This window comes from Rhamphochromis longiceps, linkage group LG13 (assembly GCF_057381845.1).
Source record: "Rhamphochromis longiceps isolate RC_006_pf linkage group LG13, R_longiceps_female_GT1.1, whole genome shotgun sequence".
In the NCBI taxonomy this organism is placed as follows: Eukaryota; Metazoa; Chordata; class Actinopteri; order Cichliformes; family Cichlidae; genus Rhamphochromis; species Rhamphochromis longiceps.
The window spans coordinates 17723043-17749111 of record NC_140569.1 but is presented as its reverse complement, the minus strand read 5'-3'; the positions used below and the strand labels follow the sequence as shown (position 1 = coordinate 17749111).

General features: G+C 40.8%; 2 protein-coding genes across 3 annotated transcripts in view; one reads left to right on the top strand and one right to left on the bottom strand.

Moving 5' to 3' along the window:
• Positions 1–26069, top strand: part of marchf8 (membrane-associated ring finger (C3HC4) 8) — a 94906-nt gene that overhangs the window by 10435 nt on the left and 58402 nt on the right. For both annotated transcript variants that reach the window (XM_085428101.1, XM_085428102.1), the window contains exon 2: positions 18036–18236. In XM_085428101.1, coding sequence (XP_085284227.1) covers positions 18141–18236 — 96 coding nt within the window. In that variant the 5' untranslated portion in view covers positions 18036–18140. The remainder of the gene's footprint in view (positions 1–18035; positions 18237–26069) is intronic.
• Positions 4164–4868, bottom strand: LOC146655631 (uncharacterized). The gene is made up of 3 exons (XM_085428170.1): positions 4769–4868; positions 4565–4682; positions 4164–4433 (listed from the first exon to the last, which is right to left on the bottom strand). Exons 1-3 carry the CDS (start codon positions 4838–4840, stop codon positions 4291–4293), a joined length of 333 nt encoding a protein of 110 aa, XP_085284296.1. The 5' UTR covers positions 4841–4868; the 3' UTR covers positions 4164–4290.

The following is a 26069-nucleotide window of genomic DNA, read 5'->3' as shown; positions in this document are numbered from 1 at the left end:
TATAGTGTGCAGCTTGCTTTTATTTAATTGAGTAAATCTTTCCACTCACCAATAAAATGTTTCCCCGTGCCACTTGCTACATAACAAACCCAAAACATGATTGATCCAACTAGTGCTTAACACATTCTCAGCCCTTTCCCTTTAAACGTCTTTCTTCTTCTTTTCCCTTTTTTTTCACAGGACTTTGTATTTAAAATGCTTCAGGCATCTTTTGTTGGAACATTTGAAGATGCAGATCCATAATTGTCTGCTTTTGGGCAGCTACACTATATGGACAAATGTATTGGGCCATACCTCTGAATCTTTGAATTCAGCTGTTAGTGCAGGTGTATAAACTCTAGTACCTGTAGCCATTCGGTTTGCCTGGGCCGTTCCAAAAAGCAGAGTTCACTGTACTGTAATAGCATAATACTGCTGCAACAAATCAGCTCATTAAATTTCTTCTCTCCTAGGTAAGTTATATTATTGCAAAATGAAAGCATTCAGGAACCACAACAAATCACCCACATTAAGTATCAGACCACATGAAGTTGGAGAGGGAGGTTGCTGAGGGCTGGGGTGCAAAGTGTCTCAGCACTCTGCTCATTCAACAACAGCACAGCTTCAAACCTCCTCTCACATTAACATCAGCACAAAATCTACATGCTGGGAGCTTCATGGCAGGGTTTCATGGTTTAGCAGCTCCTCTAGGTGTAATATCTAGGTGGCCCAATGATGATACAGCCTGAGGAGTCTGATTATTTATAAAGCTTTAAAATTTCTTTGTTTTTCTTGGTAAAAGTTGGTACTCAAACTCCTTGCATGTTGCTCATTTCTTCTGTAAAATCTTCTTCTAGCAGCTTCTACTATTAGCTGCTATTACTAGCTGCTACCGCTACAGGGGCTGTAACAGCACCACAGTCTATCCTTAGCATCCCTCTCTTTTACACTAACCCTCTGCTTGTCCTCCTTTTACCACATTTGAACCTTCTGTTGTCTTCCTCTTTTCCTCCTGCTTGGCAGCTCCATCTTCAGCATTCTTTCTCCAATAAATCCACTACTTATGTCCAAACCATCTCAGTCTGGTCTCTCTAACGGCGTCTCCAAACATCTCAACATGAGTTGTCCCTCTGACCTTTCTGGTCCCTCCCAATGAAAATCTGAGCATGCTCAACTCTGCAACTCCAGCTCAGCCTTCTGTCTTTTTTCTCAAAACCATACATCATAGCTGGTCTCACTAGCATCTTGAAAACCTAAAACAAAAATATCATAGGGAGCATGGTTAAAATGTTGACTTAAATGTTTTATCTTTTTGCTCTTAGGATATAAAATGAGTAACAGACAAACCTCAGAAAATCTTTTGGAAACCACCTTTTGTTTCCTTTTACTAAAAAAAAAAAAAAAAAAAAAAAATCCAACATTTCCGTTTTAAAGCAAGTCTTAAGATTAAGACAGATTCTTCTATAGCAGTTGCAGTATTAGGTTTTTCTAATTCAGATTCAGTGCGTGTGTTATATAGCAGAGCGACTTTTTTTTTTTGCTGGTTAAATGCTGTATAACTGCTGGAGGCTTGTTCTCCAACTGTCCACCATGCAGTTATGAAGTCATTTAGCTTCTTTTTGCTGCTGCTAGCCACTGAGTCGACCTGCAGCCAGACCAGCAGCCTCTAAAGCTGCCTCTCAGTGTGTGATTTCCTGTGTCCACGCACTTACTACACACAGTGGTGAACCCCACATGCACTCGCATATTACACGTCTGCTGTTTCACGGAGCGTTGTGGTGGGCTGAAACTGCCTGCTGGTCCATAACTCCTCCACACAGTCGGGTTATTCTGCGAGGCAGCAGGAGGACAAACACTAGCCCGAGGGACAGAGTTGTCTGTGTGCCGAAGCACACGCTTACCAGTAAAAAGGCTTTGTTTACCGGTATGGCCAGAAAAGTGGTTAAAAGGAACATGCTTTCAGTTTCTACTTGGGTGGTGAGTTAGTTTTTCATTTCCTCATTCTTCACTGATGAGACCACCTTTCCCTGAATTGTGTTTTGAACATTAGTGGCTATAATACAAATAAATCTACGAGTCCAGGTCAGTGTGTTTCATATTGTGTGCACAATGTCAGTAGTGGATTTGCATAACCTTGAACGCACACACAAACAGCTACAGTTTCCCAGAGAAATGCAGACTGCATCCTGTTTGGCCGTCACAGCTGAGTATCCAGTGTTGTGTAATTTTGTTTTTTTTTGTGAAATTCATCTTAGTGATATTGATTACTGTAAAACGGAGTAAAATCATCAACTGTTGAACTAAGTAAGAACAAGTGTCAGCTTCCCTCGAGTTATAGGCAGGCTTGAAAACATCATGTATGAGGATTTTGGAGCTTAATACGCTTGATATGAATGATATTCTAAAATTCCCACCTATGTTAGTAATTTTCCACTCTTAATTTAAAAGAACAATATGGAATACTGTCATTATATTTGAGGAATTGCACTAGATGTTTATCCTGTAGTAAGGCCAGTGATGATAAAATGAAATTATATTTTAGTATTTTAAACCATGTTGCAGTACTTGTTTGCACAGCATGGATAAAATCTTGCATGATATTGCATTTTTGGGGGGAGTTATCTTAGTTTGTATTCATACCCATTGTGGATGTCATGGTATTCCTTACTGATAAATGAAATGTACTGAAGAATAATCCGTGTTTTCTCCTGTTGCACATGAGCTAACTACTCCTTTTCAACTGACGAGTGATTAAGGTGCCTGAATGAGAAATGAAATGGAGGAAAAACATTGAAAATAAGTGAGAAGGTCTCTAAGTTGTTGCAAAGCAATCAAAAAGTTTTTGTCAGTTTTTTGTGAAAGTGACCTCGTGGTGGCTGCAGTGCACTTCACATGTGTCTGTTTCACTGTTCAAACAGACCATGTGGTCTTTGACAGGCAAACACGCAAGTAAAACCTTGTTAGCATGAATAAAAGCAATGAGTCACAATTTTTCTTTTCCGGTTTGGCCCATCGCAGGGAACATACAGCCTTCAGATTGCTGTTTTAAATAGACTTTCAGGAACTGGTTGGTTTAGATGTTTCTGACGGTCAAAAAGTTGAGTTTGGAAAGTACACTTCTCACCCTTAGCGGACCAGTTTCGAAACACGTGTTACTGAAAATTTTGGCTCTGTCTCTAAATAGAACAGAAGCTGCGTCAATATGATTAACAGCAACTGTGTTTGGCTACTATTTCCTGTCAAAATGGCTGCTTCAGAATAAGTCTAGTCATGTCTTGGCCACATGACCAATTATCCAATAGGAGTAGGGTTAGGGTGAGGGCTGGGGTTGTGTTGTGGGTGTGAAGCTTTCAGAAGTTAGATTTGAGGTCAGACGAAAAGCTGTAAATAGCCACAGAATACAACAGCTAGCACAGCTGTCAGGGACCAAGCAGTAAAGCATAAAGGACACAGGTGTTTAATTCAAAAAAGGGGTTTTATTGACCCAAAAATATGAAAATAGATTTAACAAAGCCAAAACTTAAACAGGCAGGCCAATAAAAGAGGTCAACTAAATAGACTAAACTCAAGATAACAATTAACAAAATCTCAAACAAACATATGATAAACTGACCTGTTGAAACCAAATGACACACAAGGGGAAAAACTAAATGGCTGCCATATAACCAACTAATACAAAACAATTAAACAAACATGAAACACCCCCCAGGCAATGAAGCATGTGGTTCCATCCAATTAGGCTGTCAGTGGTACTTCAGCTCTCCCAGCCCTTTGCTACACCTTTTGCCAGACAGGAGGAGAAGCCAAACCCCAGGTAACTCAAACAAAGAAAGATGTAATATAACAAAACAAAACTTTGAACTTGCAGTGTTAATTAGTGATGGGCAGATGAAGCTTCATGAAGCACTGAAGCTTTTCATCCAATTGGTTCACCCCAGCGCAAAGCTTCTTGAAGCTTCATTTGCTCTAGGAGGACACCTACTGGACGTAAAAATATTAGTTGGCATGAATTTGAAGAGTGTGGCATTTTGCACACAGCCTGTAAATATCAACAACAAAAGGAGTGTGTAAAACATCTATATTGTATTGATGGCAGTATAGTGTGTATATTTATAGTGGCAGTATGGAAAATGATTATTTGGAAATGCTTAAAATGGAAATGATCATTTACTGTGAGGTGAGGTGTGGTTGGGGTGTGGACAGTGGTTGTGCTTTTGTAACGTTGAGGTATGGACAGCTACACACTGAGGCTTTGAGCCTCAGTCCTGCCTGTTCACATTTTATTCTGTAAAAACTAAATTTTCACTGCTTTTATGACATTTTAGTGGGGAGAACATAGCTAGGATTTAATGATTTAACAAATCTTTTGAATCCTTTGTCCTCCACAATGCTAAATGGCTGGGAGTCCTCAATCACCATGCTAACCAGGTCTTCATCTATTTGAGATTGTTCTCCTGAGGAAAGACAATAAAGACAAAGCACAAATATAAATATCACACACGTAACTTATAACAGTTGTATAATATTGTTATATCATTTAGTAACATTACTGCATGCTATATTATCATGGCATTTGATGGCTCACCTGGTCTTGCTCCACAATCGGTGTTCCCCTTATTCTCATGCAAAGCTCTGTAGTGCCTAAGCATGGATGAGGTGTTGTTGTTATATCCCAGCTCCCTGGCACATAGCAAACACTTCACCTTGTACAAAAGCACAGACAGCTTAACATAAATTGTATTGCACCATCAGTATTGTGAAAATACATCTTCTGTAGAAATTTCCATACCTTGTTGGGAGGAATAAAATCAAAATGTTCCCACACAGGGGAGGACATCCTCCTCTTCTTAGCTGGCTCCATTCTCTCCTGACTTTCTCTCCTCACTCTCATAAACCTCCAAACTGTCTCTAACTCTCACTAACCGCAACTCTCCATCAAACACCCACATTTTTGAATGAAATCTGAGGGGTTTATATCGCTGTCATATCTCGCGGCAAAGTTCGAACCACTTCATGAACCAGTCACGTGGTACAGCCGGGCAGCGAGGCTTCGGACGTCATCATTTTCAGCTCCTCCCATAAATGAAGCAAGCCTCGATACGCGCATCGCGGAAACGCCCCCTCCATTACTCGACACACGCTCCGAAGCCTCGATACAGAACGTCACATCACTAGTGTTAATATGTGTGCACGCCATATAAACGTTGGAAGGTGTGATGGAAAAATAAATACATTTAATAAAGAAACAATATTGAACAATAACCAGAATATATTAAAGTAGTGACTGTAAATTAACTAAAGTGAATCAACTGGTGGTGTGGAGCTTACCATGTGTGGCATGCCATCACAACAGCAATAATGGTTAAATGCTCCAGTTACACTAACCGAAGTATTCAAACTGAGGCTCAGTAACACTATATATTTGTCCTCCATTTGACCATCCAGCTTATGATTAAATGTCCTATGGACTGTTTTTTTTTTTAGTACTGTTATAGAAGATCCGAGTTCTGGTGTATGGAACCAGATTTGAGTATTTTATAGAAATAGCACATAGTGGCTGCTGGCTTTTATCTATAATAGAGAACACTGCAGACAACTCAGCCATTTAAAATGTAGTGGTGAGTGCAGTTGAGGAAGCGGATACTACCTCAGATACACAAGCATCATTTTTAATCAAATCTTTTTGCTTAAAAATAAAGTAATAGCATAATGTGTGTTTATAGTTAGCCCTTCTTCTCGCTTCCTATTAATGATCTAAGCTGTTGCATATCCAAGTTTTATTTTGAAGCACCATTCTCAACATTTGGCGCTTCCAGCCTGCGACATGAACATTTTCTGCTTACAATGACAGCATATTCAACATGTTTGGGTATGCTTTTACAAAATAGGACATCTGATTACATGTGATTGCTTTGTTTACCCCTTTTTTTTTTTTGTTCTACAGGCTATTTGATTGATCTAATAGGCTCTTGATTTGCTTGTGCCTGCTCTGTTTGAAATGCATATATCCCTAACACAGCGGAGGGATTTATGTAACCCACAATGGCACTTCAGCACACAGAAATCCACAACATCAGCTGAAGAGCGTGATGCTTTACACACTGCAGTGTCTCCACATTTTTTTGTCCGCATCTCATTAAAATTAACAGGCTTTCACTAAACTTTATTGAACAGCCTCATCACTAGTGGCCCCAAAGAGCACATCCAAATGAGGAAAGAAGGGACTCTGCAGTGAATAGATCAGTAATTAACAACACATACTTGTTTGGAAAAAAAAAAATTATTTTAGATAAGCGTTTATTTATCGTTACCAAGATAGAAAATCAGATATTTTTTTAAAGCCTTCTATCTGTTCATTGACATCTAGAAGCTGCACCTGTCCGCTAACTATAACTCAATATCTGGGTATCACCTTTGGCTATGTTCCCAAAATGCAAATGGGAATCTGTACTTGTGGTTTTGACTTTGCATCTGTAGCTGTGCCTGTGTGCAGTTGTGCTAATAAGTCACTGAACTTGATCGCAGCGCTCTGACTGCACCCGCAGGCGGGGTTCGATACGACTGTAAATTGGACATGTGCTGACAAGAAACTGCGTTTTTAAAATCTATCCTGTGTGAGTGTAATATTCAAATCTGCCTGCACACAGCAGAGATGGCTCTTGCTTCCTGTATTCTATGTTCTCCTTTCCCTTCATAGTATTTACTGTTGCAGAGAGATTACAGAAGCTGCATACTCGAGTCTGGTGTTTTGTGGAGTGTGGCTGTTTGCCTATCTTGGCAATTTCAGTTCCCATCTCCATACAGTAGATTTTTGATGATTGTGCTTTTCTCCCTGCGTTTACCCCACAGATATTTAAGTCTGCTTTTCCAGCTAAATCCTTATTCATTCCAATTGTACGATAAACTGGCTGGTAACTTTTCTTCCCCCTTATCACATCACACACCCACCAAAAAATTGAACAGCTTCTTGTCAAAAACTCTTATCAAGTTCCCTTTGAGTCAGCCGTGTTTCCTCTTTACTTACTGGCATTTAGTTTTTTGGTGCCTCGTCACAGCAGTTTATGAAGTCTCCATACAGAAGAAAATTGCTGCATTAAAAACAGCGATACTGCTGCAAAGCCCTCTGTCAGTGTCCCTGTTATTTATCTGAAAACTGAACCCTTTCAGATCACTTCCAAGCGAAACCTTTTACAAAACATAAATCACCTCTTGTTGGATTAAAAGGCATAAACACTTCAGCTTTGAGGGTTAGCCTGAGGTTTTAGAACAATAGACGATCACCGAAATTTCAGTTTGGCCTCTGGTCAAGGTAGCTGTGGGAGTAAACATTTATTAACTGCAGGCTGAAACTGATAATCTGCTCCTGGCAATGTCAGAGCTGCATAAAAATGTACGCCCTTCTATCTGAATATTGTGGTCGTTGCACAATGTTTATCAAAAGATGGGACCAGAGATTTCTTCATATTTTCGTTCTGAATTTAGTTGCTTTTTTTTTTTGTTGCGCTGCTTACAGACAGAGAAGTATATTTTTAAACACAACAGAATAAACACTTTAAGATGCTGCTTTCCAGTTGGGGTCCAAATGCCACAGTGACAGAGGCCTGCTTGCTTTCATGTCAAGACTTGGGTAAAGAGATTGAAACAGCTCTCAGTGGTTAGTGCTAGAAATAGCTAGCCTGTCTGTCTGTGTAAATAATAAAACAAACAAACCAAAAAAAAGAAGAAATCCTGTCACCTGTCAGCCCGTCATACTAATTATTATGGTATGCAGTGTCTTCTCTTTTTTTAAACTTGTTCCTTATGCTTTGATCCTTGTACAACTATTAGCATGACATAAAAAAAAAATTCCCACAAATTTCTGCTGGTTGCCCGGCAGACTCATTGTGACACCAACACCTCAGGAAGTTGCTGTGAACAATTGCTCTGAAGGAGTGGGAGGAACCATCCTCCAAGTCCTCAAAGTGCCTGACGCCTAACGAGCTGCCGCAGCTTATTAAACTTTAGTCTGAGTCTTTGAAAGCAATGCTAGATCCCAAGAGGTTCTCTGTGTAGTCCTGGGGAAAAACAAATGTGCTTTTCAGAAGTTATGACACAAAGAAGCGTCACCTAATTCCGGAGTTTTCATAAAGGATAAGTGTAAACCATGAGGAAATAGCCTTAGCTAAGGTGCCGTGCTCCGCCCTGAATGGCCTTTTCAATGACACAAAAGTTAATAACACAACAGGTGGCGCAAGTAGCTATACAAGAAATGCGCAATAGAAAAAAATACGGGGTTCTGTGGAAATTATAGTGCTAAGTATTGAGTAACTAATTTCTTCATATTTTGCTTCCGAGGAGCCACACTTGCTTGTAATTGTGTAAAGTGGTCTTGAGCAATAGCTTTCCCGGCTTTCAAAGGTTTTCTTTGGACATTGGCTGCTTTTTCATTCATTTTTAGCCCATTTGCAGAGAAAACATTTTCAGGGAAAAGTTGTTTTGTTGTTGTTTTTTTTTAAATAAATCATTCAGGCATGAAAAGGGCACCCCAACCCAAGGGATGAGTCAGTGTTGTATCTACACATAATTGGAAAGAACCAACTTTAAATAGTGTTGTTTCTAGCAGTCTGCCACAAAAACACATTTACACTGAAAGTCATGTCCTTAAGAAACAGGAACAAAACAAACAAACACAGGAAACTGGGAGAAAAAAGCTGAGGTATGTGGAATTATACAAGAGCTTGGCTAAAAATGGATCTTGTGGAGTGGTGAATCCAAATTTGAGACTTTTGTTGAAATCATCATCAATATGTACAGAGGAGTTCAGGAAAAGGGGCACAACAGGGATCTGTGGTTTGGTGGAATTCTAAAAATTTGATTTTGATCCACCATGAAATACTATCTGGGAATCATCTGATTGCCAATGGTTTCATTTTTCAGCATGACAATGATCCCAAATGCACTACTAATGCAATAAAAGCATACCTGGATGGAAAAAAAACACAAAATGGGACACTGTCAGTCTTGGATCGGGCCCCAGAGCTAGAATCTCAGCATCAATTTAACAGAAAATAAACAAAAAGCAGCAAACTTCCAAAAAAGAGATTTAAATGTTCTTTAAGAAGCCTGGAGAATTAATTCAGAAGACTACTTGAAGAAATTACAAGACAGTTCAGGCTATGTTTGAAGGTCATGTAAAATACTGACTTTCTAGCTCTCTGGAGTCATATATTGTATTTCAATGTAAGTTATTTACCTGTAAATACACCAGCGCATTTCCCATTTCCCTAGAAATCTAGAGAAATGAGGGGTAACTGAAGACTACTATAATTATCATCGGTGTGTAAAATAAGATTTTTATGTAAAAATATGAATTTTGCTGCAGGATGAGTCATTTCATCCCAGTTTCACTTGAAACAGAATTTCCCTGTACTCAGGGCAGAGAGCACTGCATCTATTCTGGTAATGGTGGTGAGAGAAAAAAAATGTATACTGTGAATTAACACATCCTCTGTCCTGCATTTAATCGTTAAGCTGAGGGGGAGTTTCAGAAGGTCTTTATGAGTATGCACGCTTCTATTTATGTCGTAATTTTTGCTTCTCTCGGTCTACCTGCTCTGGCATCGCATGAGTCACGCCTTCCCGTCACAAGAAGAGAGTCAAGGTCATTTTACTAAATGTGGGTGAAGTTTTTTTGTGTTTATAGATGCATTAAACAAGGAAGGCACTAACTCGTGCATTTTTCTAGTCAACATGCCTGCTTATCCCAGATGTCAAAAGAGCTCGTTCCTCCTTCTACACAATTAATCACCTCCAAACTGGGACTCATTTGCATATAATAAAACGGGACAGCTAACAGACATTAGGGATACAATGAACTTTAATCAAAAACATCTATATTATTAATCTTGCTTTTAGGATAAATAGCAATTTGGTAGTCAGAAAAGAGAGTGAAATATAAGCCACGGTTGTGCAAATGATGCAGCTACAGCTGAAATGACAATAGGCTACAAACATTATGGTAATTTATTCCCAGTACTTTATGAAAAAGTAATCAGCAGTCTTGGAGCTCGGTGCGGCACATCCTTGTGTGTTTGTGTGTGTGTGTGCTGTCTGTGGCTGTTAAATTATCCAACAGTTTAAGTTTGACAGCTAAATTTGTTTAACATTTTATTCAAAGCTATGAAAAACAGCAGTGCCTATTTGTGCAAGTGTACGAGGCCTTATCAGAAGAGTCCATCAGGTCTAACTGATGCTCTGTTAATCTGAGTGGAGACTGGAGAGTCTCTGATTTCTGGCAGAGCATCAAGTCTAGTTGTCGCTGCCAACACAGCTATAGCATCTGCGCCATGGTAAAATTGTGCCCGCCTTCTCTCCCCTGACTTGTATCTTTTAGTGGAGCCACCAGTACAACATGCAACCATATTTGTAGCCTTTCCCTTTTTTTCCCTTTCCTCTCGTGAAAGAATTCAGTGACAGTCGCACATCCCCCAGAGGGAGAAATTGCATTTCCAAGCGTCATACTGTACCTGCCAAATGAACACTGAATACATTTCTATGAGACAAAAAAATAATAATTCTGAGAGCTGTATGGAGCATCTTAATGAGACACACCATGCAGTTGGGAGCTTACTGTGGCTACTACAGTCACATTTGAGCATTTTATCACTCATTAAAATGCAGAACAGTCTCTTCATTAGGATGCAACATATGGCTGAAATTCTTCCACGTCCAACATCTTTCAGACTCTGTATCTATCTGATATGCTCTGTTGGTATCTGCCCTAACCCACTAATCCTTTGGGAAGACACCTCTTTAAATATAGACTATAGCTATACTACAGTGATGTTTGGATTGATTGATACACAGCTGAGTTTTTCTGCCTGGTTGCACATCAGAACTGAAGAACGCGCTCTCGACCATATCTCGAGTCTGATCTGACAGCAGGGACACAGAGGAGCCCCTTGGCAAACGGAGTAACAGCAGAGCTCATCTGAGCAGAACGGAGAGCAGGGCTGTGATTTACCTGGCTCAGGAGCAGAGAGGGCCAGAGATGGTGAGAAGGGCTGAGTTGTTTTTCAAATCAATAGACTTCATTGGGTAATAGGAGCTAATATTTTGATGGCTTTGTCTCTGGGTGGATCCTCTGTGGCCAGGAGTCTTATCTACCGGGGGGGCAGTTTTGCCATCTCGGAAATATCAAGATGTGTTGTGACACATGCAAAAACAGAATATCCTGAATTTTACTCTTTTTAAATTCCCTCTGAAATTTAAGAGTGAACTTTGTTTGAAGTTTGTTTTGTTTTCCTTCATAATCTGAAAGAATATTAAGAGTAGAAGTGATTACATGGAAAATAAAGTTCCTCCAAAACAGACACGCTAAAGATTGCTTGCCCGTAACACCACAATGACTTCCTGTTCAAATAATTGGTACAGAAAATTATGAGAAAATGACCTGCTCCTTTGATATGTGACAGCAGCAATAGTGTTTTAAAGTAAGTCTCAGTAAAATATGATTATTGTTTTGTAAAATATGGTCACAATCAGGCATTGTTAGATACATTACAAAGTAGGACGTGATGATTCACTAGTCGTCACAGTGCCTCTTACTCATCAGGTTCAGTTTTAATGCACTGAGCTTTCACAGAGGATTTGAGGTCTTCTGTTATTAAACCACCCTACTTGGACTTTTACACTCTGTGTGTGGCACTATGCCTCAATTCTTTCATCACAGGCTAGATTTTGAAAATTTGAATACAGGCCTCAAAGAAGAGATGTTTTTTCTAGTTTTTCTGCATTTTTGCCAGTGAAAGAAAATTAATTAATTAAAGGAACTCAATAGATCAGCATCAGCCACTGACGTCTGAACAATTTTATTTGTCATGGATGCAGTATTTTTTATTTTATTGTTTTGTACCATGGCACACAGCATATGTCCATACAGTAATCAGATTTGTCCCATAGTTTTGTAAGCATGCCTGGATTCAGTGCAGGCACTGCTACTGTTATTCTACCTACCAGCAGCCATGTGAAACTCACGAATCCCCTCTGTCTGGTTACAGGCTGTGGGATTAAAGCCATAAAATTTAAATGCACTCTGTTTTTCCTACATATTGGTTTTATGAATGGCTGGTGTTTGCTTGAAAACTGCCCTCACACAGAAATGTGTTTTGAAATTTTTTTTACTGACATTATGTAACCATTTAGAAGTGCATTATAAGAAACTATTGTCCCCCTTAGAGATTAAGCTGACCCTTGAGGCTGCTGCCATAGCAACAGGTTAACTTTGAATTGAAACCATAGGAGGTCTGAGATTGGTTGGAAAGTTGCTAGCATTTTAATGGTGTTACAGTGAACTCTTTGACTAGTAGCCAGCCTGGAGGGGGGACACACACACACACACACACACAACAGGAAATGGCATGATGTGACATCACATCCAAGGGACTTTATGACAGCTTGATTGACAGAATCAGTTTAGCTTTATTAATCCTAAAATATTCACACTTAGAGCTCTGAACTGAATGTTTAGACATTGTTATATCGCAAACGTGTTTTCCCAGCTGTCTTTCCAACACATCTCTCGCCCCATTAGTGCAACCTCTCTGTCCAACAAAGACCTTAGGTTTGAAACACAATGCCAATTAAAAGCAAAGAGTGCTGTTGGGCTTACTGCAGTTGTTATTTTTGGGATGTATAGTAATGAGCTCGCTGGTGCAGCAGCACTATGTGTTGTGGAGACAGCGGCGAACATTGGTGTTGGGTCATCGGACTGCGCCTCGGAAACATTTGAGCGAGTGACACGGACCATCCTGATTTATCTCATTCCTCCTTCTTGTTTACTTCACATCATAGTTCACAAAATGGCTTTTTTTAAATTATGGCAAACCTTCGTGGATGAGCTACAGCGTGAGCTTTAATGATTCTTCCCTGTGATAATTCTCTATGGGCTTTACTCGGTCCCTGACCCACACTAATTTACTGCAACTCATTAGCCTCATGCACACAGGTGCAATATGACTCTAAGGGCTTTGTGCCCATCAAAGTGACCTTTGATTCTTCGCTCACACTAGGGAATAAATTATTTACTGTTTTTGCATCCGAGTCCATTGTCTTTAATGTAATCAAGATTGATGGTGAGGGAAGGGAAAGGACTCAAGAGCTGAAGTTTGGTTAATAAAACCTTTAACATTTAACAACTGCGGTAGCGTAGCAGCTCTGTAAAAAAATGCCATCAGTTGAAGAAATTACGTCCACGTAGACTTGGCGGCCGAAAAACCACCCTGACATCTAAATATGGTTAAGGACACACGGCTTTCTGCAATAGCTTGGTAAATGGTGCACTGAATTGTCGAATATAAATGCGCTTTGTTTTGTTTTCTTCTTCTTCTGGGAGACTCGGCTGCGCTTTTGTGTTTCACAACAAAACAGACTCTTTTATTTTCAGTGGTATGTGAATCAGCAGTTCGCGACAAAGATGAACATCTTTGTATGGCACCGTTTCTTCTCTGCACCCCACTCCCCTCCCCTCCCCTGTTGTGGTATTGAGTTGACCTTGCTACTGTATAAACGCACCACAATGAGCAACCTCTGCAGGGTTGTGTAGAGATGGATGTTACATAAAAGGAAAAACTGGGACAAACTTACAGAAGAGCTTCAGCGTTCCTTGGCATAGTTTCTCAAAGTTTTTGAAACTCTGCTGTTGTGTATTGATGATGGTGAGAGTGGGCGGGCTGCTGTCTAAAGCAAACCCAGACTAGCCCTTTAGGGTTCTGCTCAACCAATTGGTAGAGCACATTTTCAGGCCCTATATCTAACTGAGGCTTTCACTGAACTAGACCTACCTTATTGAGTCTTTTCTACCAATTGGTTTACATCCGTAATGCCCAAAAAAATCCACCAGAAGGCACTGTGAATGTAAACTATTAGCTCTTTTTATCCCTCTCCCAAACAGGAAGTTTCATGTTTAACAAGTACTATATGGATGCTAAACAATTATATGGCTAAAAATCACATGGTCCTGTGGCATGATACCATCCACCTTCAACCACAGTGTGTTTGAGGTCATGGTTTCATATGAAGCCAACAGGGCTGGCACTCTCCACCAGATGAGTGGGGTTTTAAATTGTTCGGCCAAGTTCATCTGGCATCATCCACGACTTGCTGCTGTATCAAGGGGGATCTACATTCTTCAATGCTCCCCTCAGTGAAAAGGAACAGAAGCTACCGCTAAGGGGCCAAAGTTGTAAAAAAGAGTATGCAAACCCATAAAAGAACCTCAGCTCTTCACAAGTTTCAGCTTGGGCCAGAACTTGCACACCACCTTGGGTGTCAGGGGCATTGGTACTGTATGACCAAACTGCACTGGTGGAGCTTCCCTGATGGCAGACAAAGACCTGATGAAGAAGGGCCATGGAGCCTTTGATTACAGGTCTGATGAAGCTCTGATTGCAATAAAATCGTTTGACACCAAATGTGTCAACCTAAACAATGCCTGTGGGTTCATGCCTCTTTCATCGGTCAAACGGTGGAGCAAAGAGTCCAATGCAAAGATCACCATTCCATGCCAATCACTCATCCTGTATTTAATTAGCATATGGGAGGAATTAAGCTTTCTGATATTATATTACACCTGTATAAGACAAGTTATAAGTTACAAGTTAAGGAGATGGCATATTCCACTGTTCGGATACATCCTTGACTTGAATACCTGGTCTACAAGAGAGACTGTGCCCTACTGGACCAGAAACCGATGGCTCTCAAAAGGATTCCACCTGGTTGTGTCTGAACCAAGTTAACAAGCCAGCATCTAGAGTTGGACAACCATGATTCAGCTCTCCAAGACCACAGAATAAATGCTACACCCTAAGAGCCCCACGACCAAAACCACAAGCAGATGTGCTTGATTTCCACTGTTTTTATTTTATTTTATTTTTTTAAACGAAAAATGATTTTGCACAGTAGCATTCAATCAGACGTGGCCTGAATATGAATATTTTTCTCATTTGCAGATTAAAAAAATATGTATTTTGTTGTTTGATATAATAGTTTCCTTTGATGGAATGAAAACCAGCAATGATCACTGGTATGCTACTAGAAATAAACTGTATCCAATGCCCTGAATAGTTTTTGTCATTAATTTGATTATAATTTGGCCCTTTATTTGATTTTTTTTCGAATGTATTATCTACTGTACTTGTATTTGCATTTCATACTTTTACCATGAAGTGACAGCTCAACCATTTGGTAGAGATCAATATTTTAAAAACTACAGGGTCTATTGAAAAACAAAATTGATTGTGGTTATTACCCACCCAAGTCAATAAGAAATGCAAACAAAAAATGTTTCCATTGCTTTTTTCTTGGTGTGGACCTCAAAGAGTTAGCTAAGTATTCAGCTGGGTTCAGGTCCTAATAATCATGAGAGTGTAATCGCCTAATCGCTCAGGGCCTCTTTGTGCCATTGGTGAAATATCTGCATTTGTTGTTACTTCACTGATTTCAAAAACAGACGGGCCAAAATGTATATTTAACCCAACAGAAATGTTAAAAATAAACAGTTTATTATGCACCATTATGAAGCTGTAAACAAATTTAAGGCTGTATTATTTAAGCGTTTAGTAATGTGCATAATTTGCAAACAGTTGCACTGATCATTAGGAACAGCCTTGGATGTTTTAAACGAAAGGAGGTTTCCACTGATACAGTTATTGTTTTCAGTGCCTCTGCTTATAAAAATCAATGTATTTATGTATTTTTTCTAGAGCATCTGCAAGGATAAACAATTACACAAGTGATTACGTGTGGAGAAAGAAGGAGTATCTCATAATACTGTCGCAGCACGTTTCCCACAGTAATGACGGCATCAGTGATTCTGAGATTCTAAATATGGTGCAAGATGATCATCTTCGATATAAACCGCCTACATAAGAGGGGAGAAGAAGCAATGAATATGCATGTATTCTCTGCATGTTGAATTAGTGTGCATTGCTATTTTCTGGTAATTTGGTGTATTAACCATTACTGCCTGCATGTTTAAATCAAAATGCTGTGTTATAGCAAGAGGAAAGCAGACATGATGCACACTTTATTGCCATATCAGTGCTGTGTGATATTCATCTATGATGTTATAACAGTCTAAAGGCAAAGAGTGGCTACACTCTGGACCGATTGTGCATTAGGGTGTTCATCCTGGTTTGTGATACTTCTGCACTCTCTACTGCATCCCTGATTCTCCCACTGGGTCTGAGACAAGCCTGCAGTTTGTTTGTTCGTTCACTTAAGAGTAGGTTTTTGTTTTTTTTTGTTTGTTTTTGGGTGCCGAGGTGCTTTCTGCTGCCTCTTTATTACACCGCCCTCCCCCACACTGTGTACTGACATCAAGCTGAGACTGCCAGCTGTTGCACAAGAAGCTGATGCGTCTGCTGATGGTGCGTAATCACCTCTCCATCTTGTTGAGTTACTTATCAGATACAGTGCGGTGATGAGCTGAAGTGACAGCTCTGGCTGCGATGGTCTGATCGTCTCCTCAGTGAGACTGTGTGGCATTCTCAGTCCGAAGCCCTGAATGAGTGCCGCCACCAACCTCCCCGCTTTTCCCCCTCCTGCACTGGTTTCTGATTACTGCCATTTTACTGACCTCCCATCTGTCCCGCTTGCTTTTTGGTGTCTTAATCCAGTCATTTTCATACTGTGGAGCTTGAGGGTTTGTTTGGCAGGCTGGGCTGCGTGCAAACACACACACAGTCACATATACAGCCTAGTGGTGAGAAGGAGCTACAGCTTAATTGCTGTCAGTGGGAGTACAGATGGCTGCATTAACTGAAGTTAATACGACCCGTGTGTAAAACCTCTTGTGTAACTCCACAGGACAGTCCCACGCTGCTGCCGCTGCTGCTTTCATGACTCTGACTCAATCAGATTGAAAGAGAAACCGACTCGCCACCAGTCACTGCTGCAGAAAGTCTGAATCCAGGTTTCTGGAAAAACAAAAGTGAATTCATGCAGTGATATGGTTTACACTTTGGAAATCACCCCTGTGGTAATATATCTCACTCGGCGCTCGTGCTGTTCAGAGACGGCTCTCTTTTGGAAAGTCGTAGCTGACTGTGCTTTTGGGATTTGAGGAAAGTCTGAAGGTCCTTTAACACTGTACTCCGGGTCAGAAGGGCAGAGGTGATTATGGGGAATGCTTTCGTTTTGTTCTGATTTAAAATCGTAAACTAGTAAAATAAGTTTGATAATAAAACACCAAATACAGCAACATAGATGTCTTTAAAATACACAGATGCCTCATAATAATCACTAAGAATACACTTATGCATACTCAGTTTTGCACATAAATGCAGCATAAATCTACAAAACAAAACCCAAGTCTAAATTTTATGATCAACACATCATCAGCACTTAGTATTTTAGGTTTTCTCAGGTCTCAGCTAACAATAGGGTCTCCACACGGGCCTTTTATCTGCTTGCAACTCAGCAGTGCTCAAATGTGATTGGTGCCTACAACCAAGATTCTTACAGTTGACTAAACTAAACTGAAACATGCAAAAGTCAAAGTAAAATGGGAAAAAAGCTAATTAGAAAATACAAAACTATCATAAACGACTACTTTAACTAAACTAAACCAACAGAGAGCCTCCCGTGTCAAATATCTGCCAGCAAATGCTGCACATTCATATGCAGATATCTGTTGTATAGACATCCTTTTTTTCCTTCCTTCTTCCCTTACATCATATGTAACTGAAGCCACATTACCATAAATAAAAAGAGCTAGGTATATTTACACATGAATAGCCAGACTCTAGAGGTTGGCTCTCTAATGCGAAGACTCACACTCGTCAGCATTTGAATTTAATCAACTTAGACTTAAAAAAAAACTTGAAGAATCCCTAAAGAAGTCAATCGAGTAATGAGCAAACCAGGTGAAAACACACTTGAGTGTTTAAAATGCAGCTGTACCACTTCAGGGCTGTCATTTCTTGCTTCTTACTCCACATTTGCATTTCATCTCTCCAGCTGCTCCGACAGAAAACGATGCTCATGTTTAATTTTGATGTAATGTGTGTCCTCCGCAGGGGCGGTGCTGGCAAGGTCTCGTAGTTCAAACCAACATGCCCTTTGCTCTGGCAGCGGGACAGGAAGTGTGTGTGTGAGCGTCCCCCCCGGTTGGCTCTGCTGGGATGAACATGCCACTGCACCAAATGTCTGTCATCCCCCGTGATGTCACCTCGTCGCGGGTGTCGGGCAGCGGGAAAGCTAAAGACAAGGACAAGCAGGTATGTGAAGAGTTTATGGGATAAACCGGGTCATAAATATGAGGGGCAGGGACACAGCTGACAGATATGGGACGGTTGTTATCTGTAGTTTTTGTTCCCTGGACGAATGCAGAAAGATCTAATTCAACACACCTTTGATATTTGCTGCCCAAAATCTGGACAAGTCCCTAACAAGGCCTGTAAGTGGGTGGGGGGGGGAATGACTTGTTTCACCAGAAAGCCAAACTTTCCTTTTTTATGATCAGGAGACAAAACTCTAAAGTGGCTGTTAGGAGTTATGAGTCAGTCTGGAGTGATAGAGGAAGTAACGGTGCTGTTTGTTTTCAGTTTCCCGTTGACAGTCACATCTCCCCCCCTTGTTACAAACCCAAGCCTAGCCCTTAAATTTTTATGACTCAAACCATTTTCTCAAAACTTTGTTAAATATCACCAAACCTCAGCATCGGCACTGTCGTCATAAACGTCTTAATGTGCAGTGCTGTTTCGTAGGTTCATTACTCCTCAGCCTCTGAGAGCCACACATCTCTTCAAAAAGTCTGCTTTTTATTTTTTTACACTGTGGGGGGAAAAAAATAGTTCCCTCACATTTTCCCAGAGCAAACAAAGCCTCGGTTATATTGTTGCAGCTTTTGTTTTGTAGTCGTTCCCAAAGCCCGAGTCGAGTGTTTCTGTTTAATGCCACTTTAAGTTATACTGTATTTACTGTCACTCAAACACCCACAGGAAGAAAATTCTCCAGATGGCTTAAAACGTAATTATTCTAACCTCTTTTCCTTTTTTCCCCCATTTTTACTGCGTCATTGCTTCAAACTGGGCTCGACAGGGTGGAAATGTTGTAAAACAACTTAGTGAAATGCCTCGGAGGAAGATTGGTAGAAATGTCAGCTTGAGCCCAGACAAAAGCAAAACGGTTTTAATTCTGTGTGACGAGAGCGGAAGATAAAATGTGCGAAGGTGGGAAGTAGAGAACGTTATCCCAGGTGTCCTGTCAGAGAAACAATCAGAAAGTTAATTTTTTTTTTAATGGCGGGGCGGCAATCTAAGCACAGAAACGTAAATTCTTCATTACATTTCCCTCACAAACAAATTATTTCTGCTGCCTGTGGGTTGAACTGAGATTTGTCATCTGATGTCAAAGCGCGGGCTGCTTTTTTCCATTTGTGCCTGAAACCACCTTTAGGCCATCCGGTTTTGCAGTTTAAGGTGCTGCAGCACATGCAGGATTTATTCTTTATTCTTTGTGTTTGCGAATTGTTCGCCGTTTGGTATTTTTGCAAAATAATTAAGTCGAATCACCAACTCTGAACACTTTTATCTTTTTATATTTTGCTGCTTTTAATCTGAATTTTTAATAGTCAAGGAGATTTTAACCACAGATTTCTAATCTGAAAACGCAAAGATTTGTGAAAATATGAGCTTCAGAGACGACGATTAGTGTCTGCCTGATTTTAAGGTTCTGACTAAATATTAGTCTTTGTGCTTTTTGAAGCATCGGGGTTCTTTTTAAATTAGGCTTTTCATCGTGTTTATCAGTAATAAAAAAGAAAACCAGCAGTACAGCTGTGGCCACATTCAGTCTTGCACGGACTTTATCTTTCTTCTGCTACTTTTTCTCCGCGTACTTCAGCATTTATCAAACAGCACACTGAAGTGCTCTCAGCACGAGAACAAAGCGAGGCGCTACGACGATATGTGGGTGACCCTCTCTTTCTCCTCACCCTCTTTTAGAGCTTCACCAACTGCAGCAGCGCAGGTGTTCCCAACAGGTTTCCTGTATTTTTTTCCCTGCATGCACACACATATTACTGACTGATCCAGTGATGCGCCCGGTCTGTATTGGTTATGAAACTTAAGAGTCATTGCAGAAGTGAAAGTGAACTGAAATTAACTGAGACTATTTGACATCATCCTGTTGTTTAGGCAGGAAACGTGTTTTGGAGCTTGGAAACCTTTTTTGCAGGATCCATGTGAAACAGGATTGAAGGGTTTAAATCTGAGAGCAGTTGTAGGAAGGTTGCTTCAGTCTGTTGGGAATAAAAGTGAAACCTTAAGCTTTATGCTGTCTGGGTGGCGGTGTTTGGTTTCCCTACCGCAATGTTTGCTAACAGTGTAAAGGTCCAAGCTTTGTCTGCTTAGCCTCTCACTCTGTTTCTCTCTATCAGTCTCTGAGTGTCTGTGTCCTGCTGGCTGAGCTTCCTTGTCTTTCTTTCTTTTCTTTTTTTTTCCTTTTTTTACCTCCTTGAGGAATAACTGGATAAACAGTAACGATTCCAGTCCTCCCCATGGAGCCATCAGCAGAGAGGAAAAAGGAGAAAATGAGTGTAGGACAAGAGAAAAGGGGGGAAACAGCAAGCGTTTACTGTGAATGCTGATGAGCTTGAGGGTCCTGGAGGTGTGTGCGTGTGCCCAGACTTTAGTCACAGAGCGCAGACCCATCTGGCCCTCTCAGACAACACAACTGGTCTTTTAGTGCCTCGAGGAAAAAGAAAACGCACAACTTTCCTCTGCTTAGGATTCAGAGTTAGTCAGCTGCTCCTTCGGAGAGCAACACATCTAGTAACTGTTGCTGGCCCCTCTTCGGCCTCGTTCCTCCAGCTCCGCTCAAGCTCGTCTTCTTCGAAATTCTCTTTGGCGGTGTGCTCGCGGGCGCTTTGTCTACGCGCTCGAGTCCTTCACTTGAGAATTCATGTTTGGGAAGATAATTTGAGGTTTAAAAATATTTTAATAAGAGCATCAAACGACTTACGGAAGTTTTATTACTTGGAGGGGTGGGTGAAAGAAAGTTCTCAGCCTTTGCAAAAAAAACGGTCAGATTTGTTTGAGTCTGGGGTTTTTGATAAGCTCCGCAGCAAATGGATTATTCATGAGATGACAATAAAGTAAAGCTCTGGAATATGTTGCCAGGTAAGGATGGAGAAAAGCAAACCGACTCGGCTATTTGTGATGTGGGGAATGTATACTTAGCTATCTGTGTTTGCTTGCTAATTATCGTGGCTCCATCTGCAGGGTGACTTGCTGCCTGTTTATATTGTATAGAAAATCACAACATCATGCCGCATGAACAGAGAAGGAAAGCCTCAGGAGGTGCAGCTGTGTCTCTAATTGTCATACTTGATAATAATGCAGACATATGGGATCTCAATAACACTAGTATTATATTCAGTGGCTTCTGTGACTGTGCATACACCGAACACTGTGATACCCGATACCTGCCCTTTTTGATGCCGCATTTATTTTTTATGAAAGCACAGAGAGCGCTGGAGGCTTTTTCCTTCAATAAGTGTGTGCCGGAGTCAAGGACAGAGGGGACTGTTTCTCCTCTGATGTTTGGCGGTTTGATAACAGCTGCCGCCGTGGCGCTCCTGGGCACTGATGGAGCCTTGTCGGGCTTTGTAGACCAAGATCAAACACTGACCACCGCGGCAAAAACTTAACACTCAGACGTCAAACATCTGCACCTGGTTTGGGAACAGCACCAAGCAGGACAGACGAGATCTGCAAAGGGTGGTGCGCTCGGCAGAACGCATCATTCAATCAGAGCTCCCTGACCTGCTGTCCATCTACACCAAGCGGTGCAAGTCCAAAGCTAGGAAGATTATGATGGACCTCTCCCATCCCAACAATGGACTCTTCTCACTGTTGAGGTCTGGGAAGCGCTTCCGCTCCCTTAAGGCCAAAACAGAGAGAATGAGGAGGAGCTTCTTCCCCCAGGCTATTCGGGCCCTGAACCAGGTGTAGGACTGGACTCTCCCAAACACGTCGCTATAAGACTGGATTCTCACACACGTCACCACACGCACCACCACACATTTCCTATAATCCTATAATTCCTATAATTTATAATCCTTATCTTTATAATCTCTTCTGCTATTTGCACATTCTTTACTGTAAATTCCTAAGTTAATTTGTAAATTTTTGTAGTAAATTGTAAATATTGTAAAACTTTTCTTCTGTCATTTAATGGTCGGGCATTGTACAGCTACAAGCATTTCACCCCCATGTCATACTGTGTATGGTTGTGTGTGTGTGACAAATAAAATTTGAATTTGAATTTGAATTTGAACAAAGCCTCCGGGATAGACTGGGACCATTTAATGTGTCTGTCTTTGCTGTCATAATGAAGCAGTTGTTGTTGTTGTTGCTGTAGCAGAAATTGGTTTTGTTCCTCAGGTTTAATGCCGTTTGTCCGCTGGTTCATACATTATTTTGGATGTGTTCCACAGTATTTTAAATAAAGAAAAAAGATCACTAGCATGACAAAAATGAAGCACATCCCTACATTTATCACACTTTCATGTGCAGATTTGATGCCACAGAGAATGATAGGAGCAACTTGTCTTATTTAAATATCTAAAACTGAGTTTCTGTATATCTCTTTGCTAATGAAGTGTGTGTGTGTGGGGGGGGGGGGGGGGGGCTGCTATCGTGGCACGATCTAAAGGCTTCTTTAAAGGCTTCAAGGGAAAAAAAGGTTGAGGGTGTGTTTCAGTCTGGCAGGGGATTTAAATCATTTCACTCTAAGGAAAATTATCTACAAGTGGTGTAGATTTCTGCCATCTGCCAGTTTGTTTGGGGCTTGCCTCTAGAGCGAAAATGTTAGTGTCAAGATGCTTATATCAACAGTCAGATAGATGCGGGTCAAATGTAATGCTTACATTTTCAAAAAGAGCAGAGCAAATAGACAGACATCTGTCCATCTGCTGATGAACACATAATGGCTTTTTAATGCATGTATGCTGGTCTTGTGCAGAACCCGTATAAGAGTCTGTGGCTACTCTTCTTGCACTATTGTTAGTCCATCAGTCAGCCACCGCGAAAAGCAAACCTACAAAGAGCTGAAGTGAAACAAAGTGTCCAATACAGACACTGTCTGCTTTTCATTATAACCCTACTTTTGGTTTGTGGTGCTTCCTCCATTTGCGGTGACCTACAGTATACGGGGGGGGGTTGAGGGATGCACAGATTGTATACTTTTCTAAATAAGCTCTGCATAAGCACAAAACTATTCAAATGGACACAAATATTTGGGCGTAATGAATTCATTTTCACCAAATGTTTCCAATTACAAGTAAGATTTGACAAAATGAGTATTTACGATTACATTTTAGGGGATTTCTTAACATTGCAAATGATTTATTTCATTAAAATGTTTATTAGAATCCACTTATAACTTAATTATTGTCAAAGAACATCATTATGGAAAAGTTGGATGACTGGTGGTATTAGTAGCCCTAAAATAAAGAAGGTAAAAAAAGGGAGCCGATCACTGCGCGGATTTCAAAACTGACCTCACAGTTGGCTAAAAAGTTTATCACCTTGTCCTCTTCACCACACCTGCAGCATCTCTCTCACCCGTCATCCACTCTGCTCCACCTCAGTTGGCTGCCCTGCACCACCTCGTCAGTCAAATCCGGAGCACAGCAGCCGATTTGGCTGATTTCACTCTTTATTTGCTTGGATTATTTCACCACACTCTGGGCTCTCTGCTTAGTTCAGCTACAGTGCCCCCACTGCTCTTCACAGCCAGCAGCCCACATGTCCACTCACACACTCTGCCAACCATGAACCATTCAGCCCTGCAGTCATTTATTTATTTTTTTTAAATCTAACTACAGTCTTCTGTGTGTTTATGTATCAGTCACATCTACCTCCGGTAGATTCTACTGTTTAAATCCAATTCTAAAAAGTTGCGAGGAGACTTGAAACTAATAATATCCTCAAACATCTTGTAACTGAAAGACTGTTGCATTGAAGAGCGGTCAGAAATTTCAGCAAACCAATGAGGAAAATGCGTACAAGAAGTAATTTCTCCAAAAGTCATAAATTATCAAATTTCGTCTTGTGTTTTGCTCCAGTTTCCTTTTCCACAGAACAATTTAATTTTGTTTATTCCTGAACAGGACGGGATGTACTTACTGCTTCACGTAACTTTGTTAGTGGTTGAAGCATTTCAGCTGACATGGCAGACAGACTTGTTTATGCCCAGCACTACTATATCTGTTAGACATTTCCAAAGGAAAAAAAATACTGTTCAATGAAATTCTACAAATGCATTTTTTTAAAAAGTGAAAATGTGTTTTTCAACCCAGAGGCAGAGAAACATATTCCAAACATTTGGTAGATCCGACTGTCCAAATCAGTCCCCTCCAGATTGCCGTGCCCCGGGGCTTACAAATGGAAATACCATGATATTTGCCCGTAAAGCCTTTGGGCTGGGAAAACTCGGCGTGAAATGCTGCATTATCAGGAAAAGGAAATGTTTACATGTTGTGTGACTCGACTGTTAGGAGTAAAGCCGATGCGGTCACATCTAGTTGGACACAGCTTTGGTCAAGTAGGAGAGTGTGACTGCTTAAATGAGCATTTCAAGGGCAAAGGCACATTTTTAAAATTAATGTAATTTACCGTAATTGTGTTTTATCTTTGATGTATCTCTAACCAACCATGTGCACCTACACTCTGCATATGTAACACAAATACAAACGTGTGCACATCATTTCTCTGCTTGCCTATCTTACTTGCGCACATCATCCTGGTGTAGATGTTCTGAGGCCAAACTGGTGCCCTTGCCTGTGCATAAAGCAGGATCTGGGGAGAGAAGATAACACACAGGCAAATGGCATTCTCTCTATTCTGGCAGCAGTTTTCATAAAGGTATGAATGTTATGTGTCAGCAAACTAACCTACTTTACATATAACGCTGGAGGAATTCAAGAAACTCTGCATCCTACCTTTAGCCTCATACAAAATGTGACTGATGGAAACTGAAAGGTGTGAGTAAGACTAGGAAGTGTTACATCCATAAGGCTGTAATTAACTTTGTCATTTAGCACTTTTATATTAAAAAATAAAGACTTTTCAGGACAAACTTGGAGGATTTCCTATCCACGCTGTATTTGCAGTTTTCTGTAAAGCTCTTCTCTCTATATTTGATTCGGTCTTACTAGAAGCGCTTTTGAGGACGTGCGCTCCGGATGCAGGTACACGCGGCGGCAGCTGGTGTTGTTGTTCTCTCCAGTCTGTGCAGGTCTTGCAGGGGTCTCCCAAAGGCCCCCGGCTGCACGGAGCCACTTGAGGCCGAAGTGTTAAAAAACGTAATTAAATGTGGAAGAGTCGACATGACGGCAGCGCCTTTGAGGGCCTTGACTGCTGTGAGAAAGGACTTTGCTTCACCTTGTTAAAGATTTAATTTCATTAGCCCCTATGATGGCTCCTGGGTGATTTTGCTCTCTTTTGGTAGCCTCAACAGTCTGTGCTATATTAAGTTTTATATATGTGATTACAGCCGACCCGTAGCAGAAGAAAATAGACTTCAAGAGAAATGGCAGGAAATAATTACAGTCCCCCGAGCTGCTGTGTGTGCTAGTAGACATGGCATAATATGCACCACTAAAACAGAAGAGATTTTTCTTTGTCTCCGGTGTTAGGGTGAGCGTTTCAGAAGGGCAGCTATTAGAGGAAAAAGTGGTTAAGGGGACACAATCTCTTCTAATTATCCCATGCCTCATTGCCTTCCACCACCCGTAGTCTCTCACACACCCCATATAGGCACGGTTTCAAAGCTCGAAATTAACACTTTGCTACAAAAAAGGGGCAATCAGTCAGTAAATGTATGTATACATTAAGCTGCACTTACACTGGGAGTCCTCTTAGGAACAACATAATTTCATGATATCGTAATTTGCATATTCTGTGGGATGTTCTCTATCCTAAGTGGACAGATGTATAGCTATTAACCTAGTCACCTGTGGAAATTTGTTCAGCCCGTCACTCACCGCAGGGACAGAAAATCCACCTAGTCCGAAGGGGAGGGGAAAAAACTCTCAGCTGCAA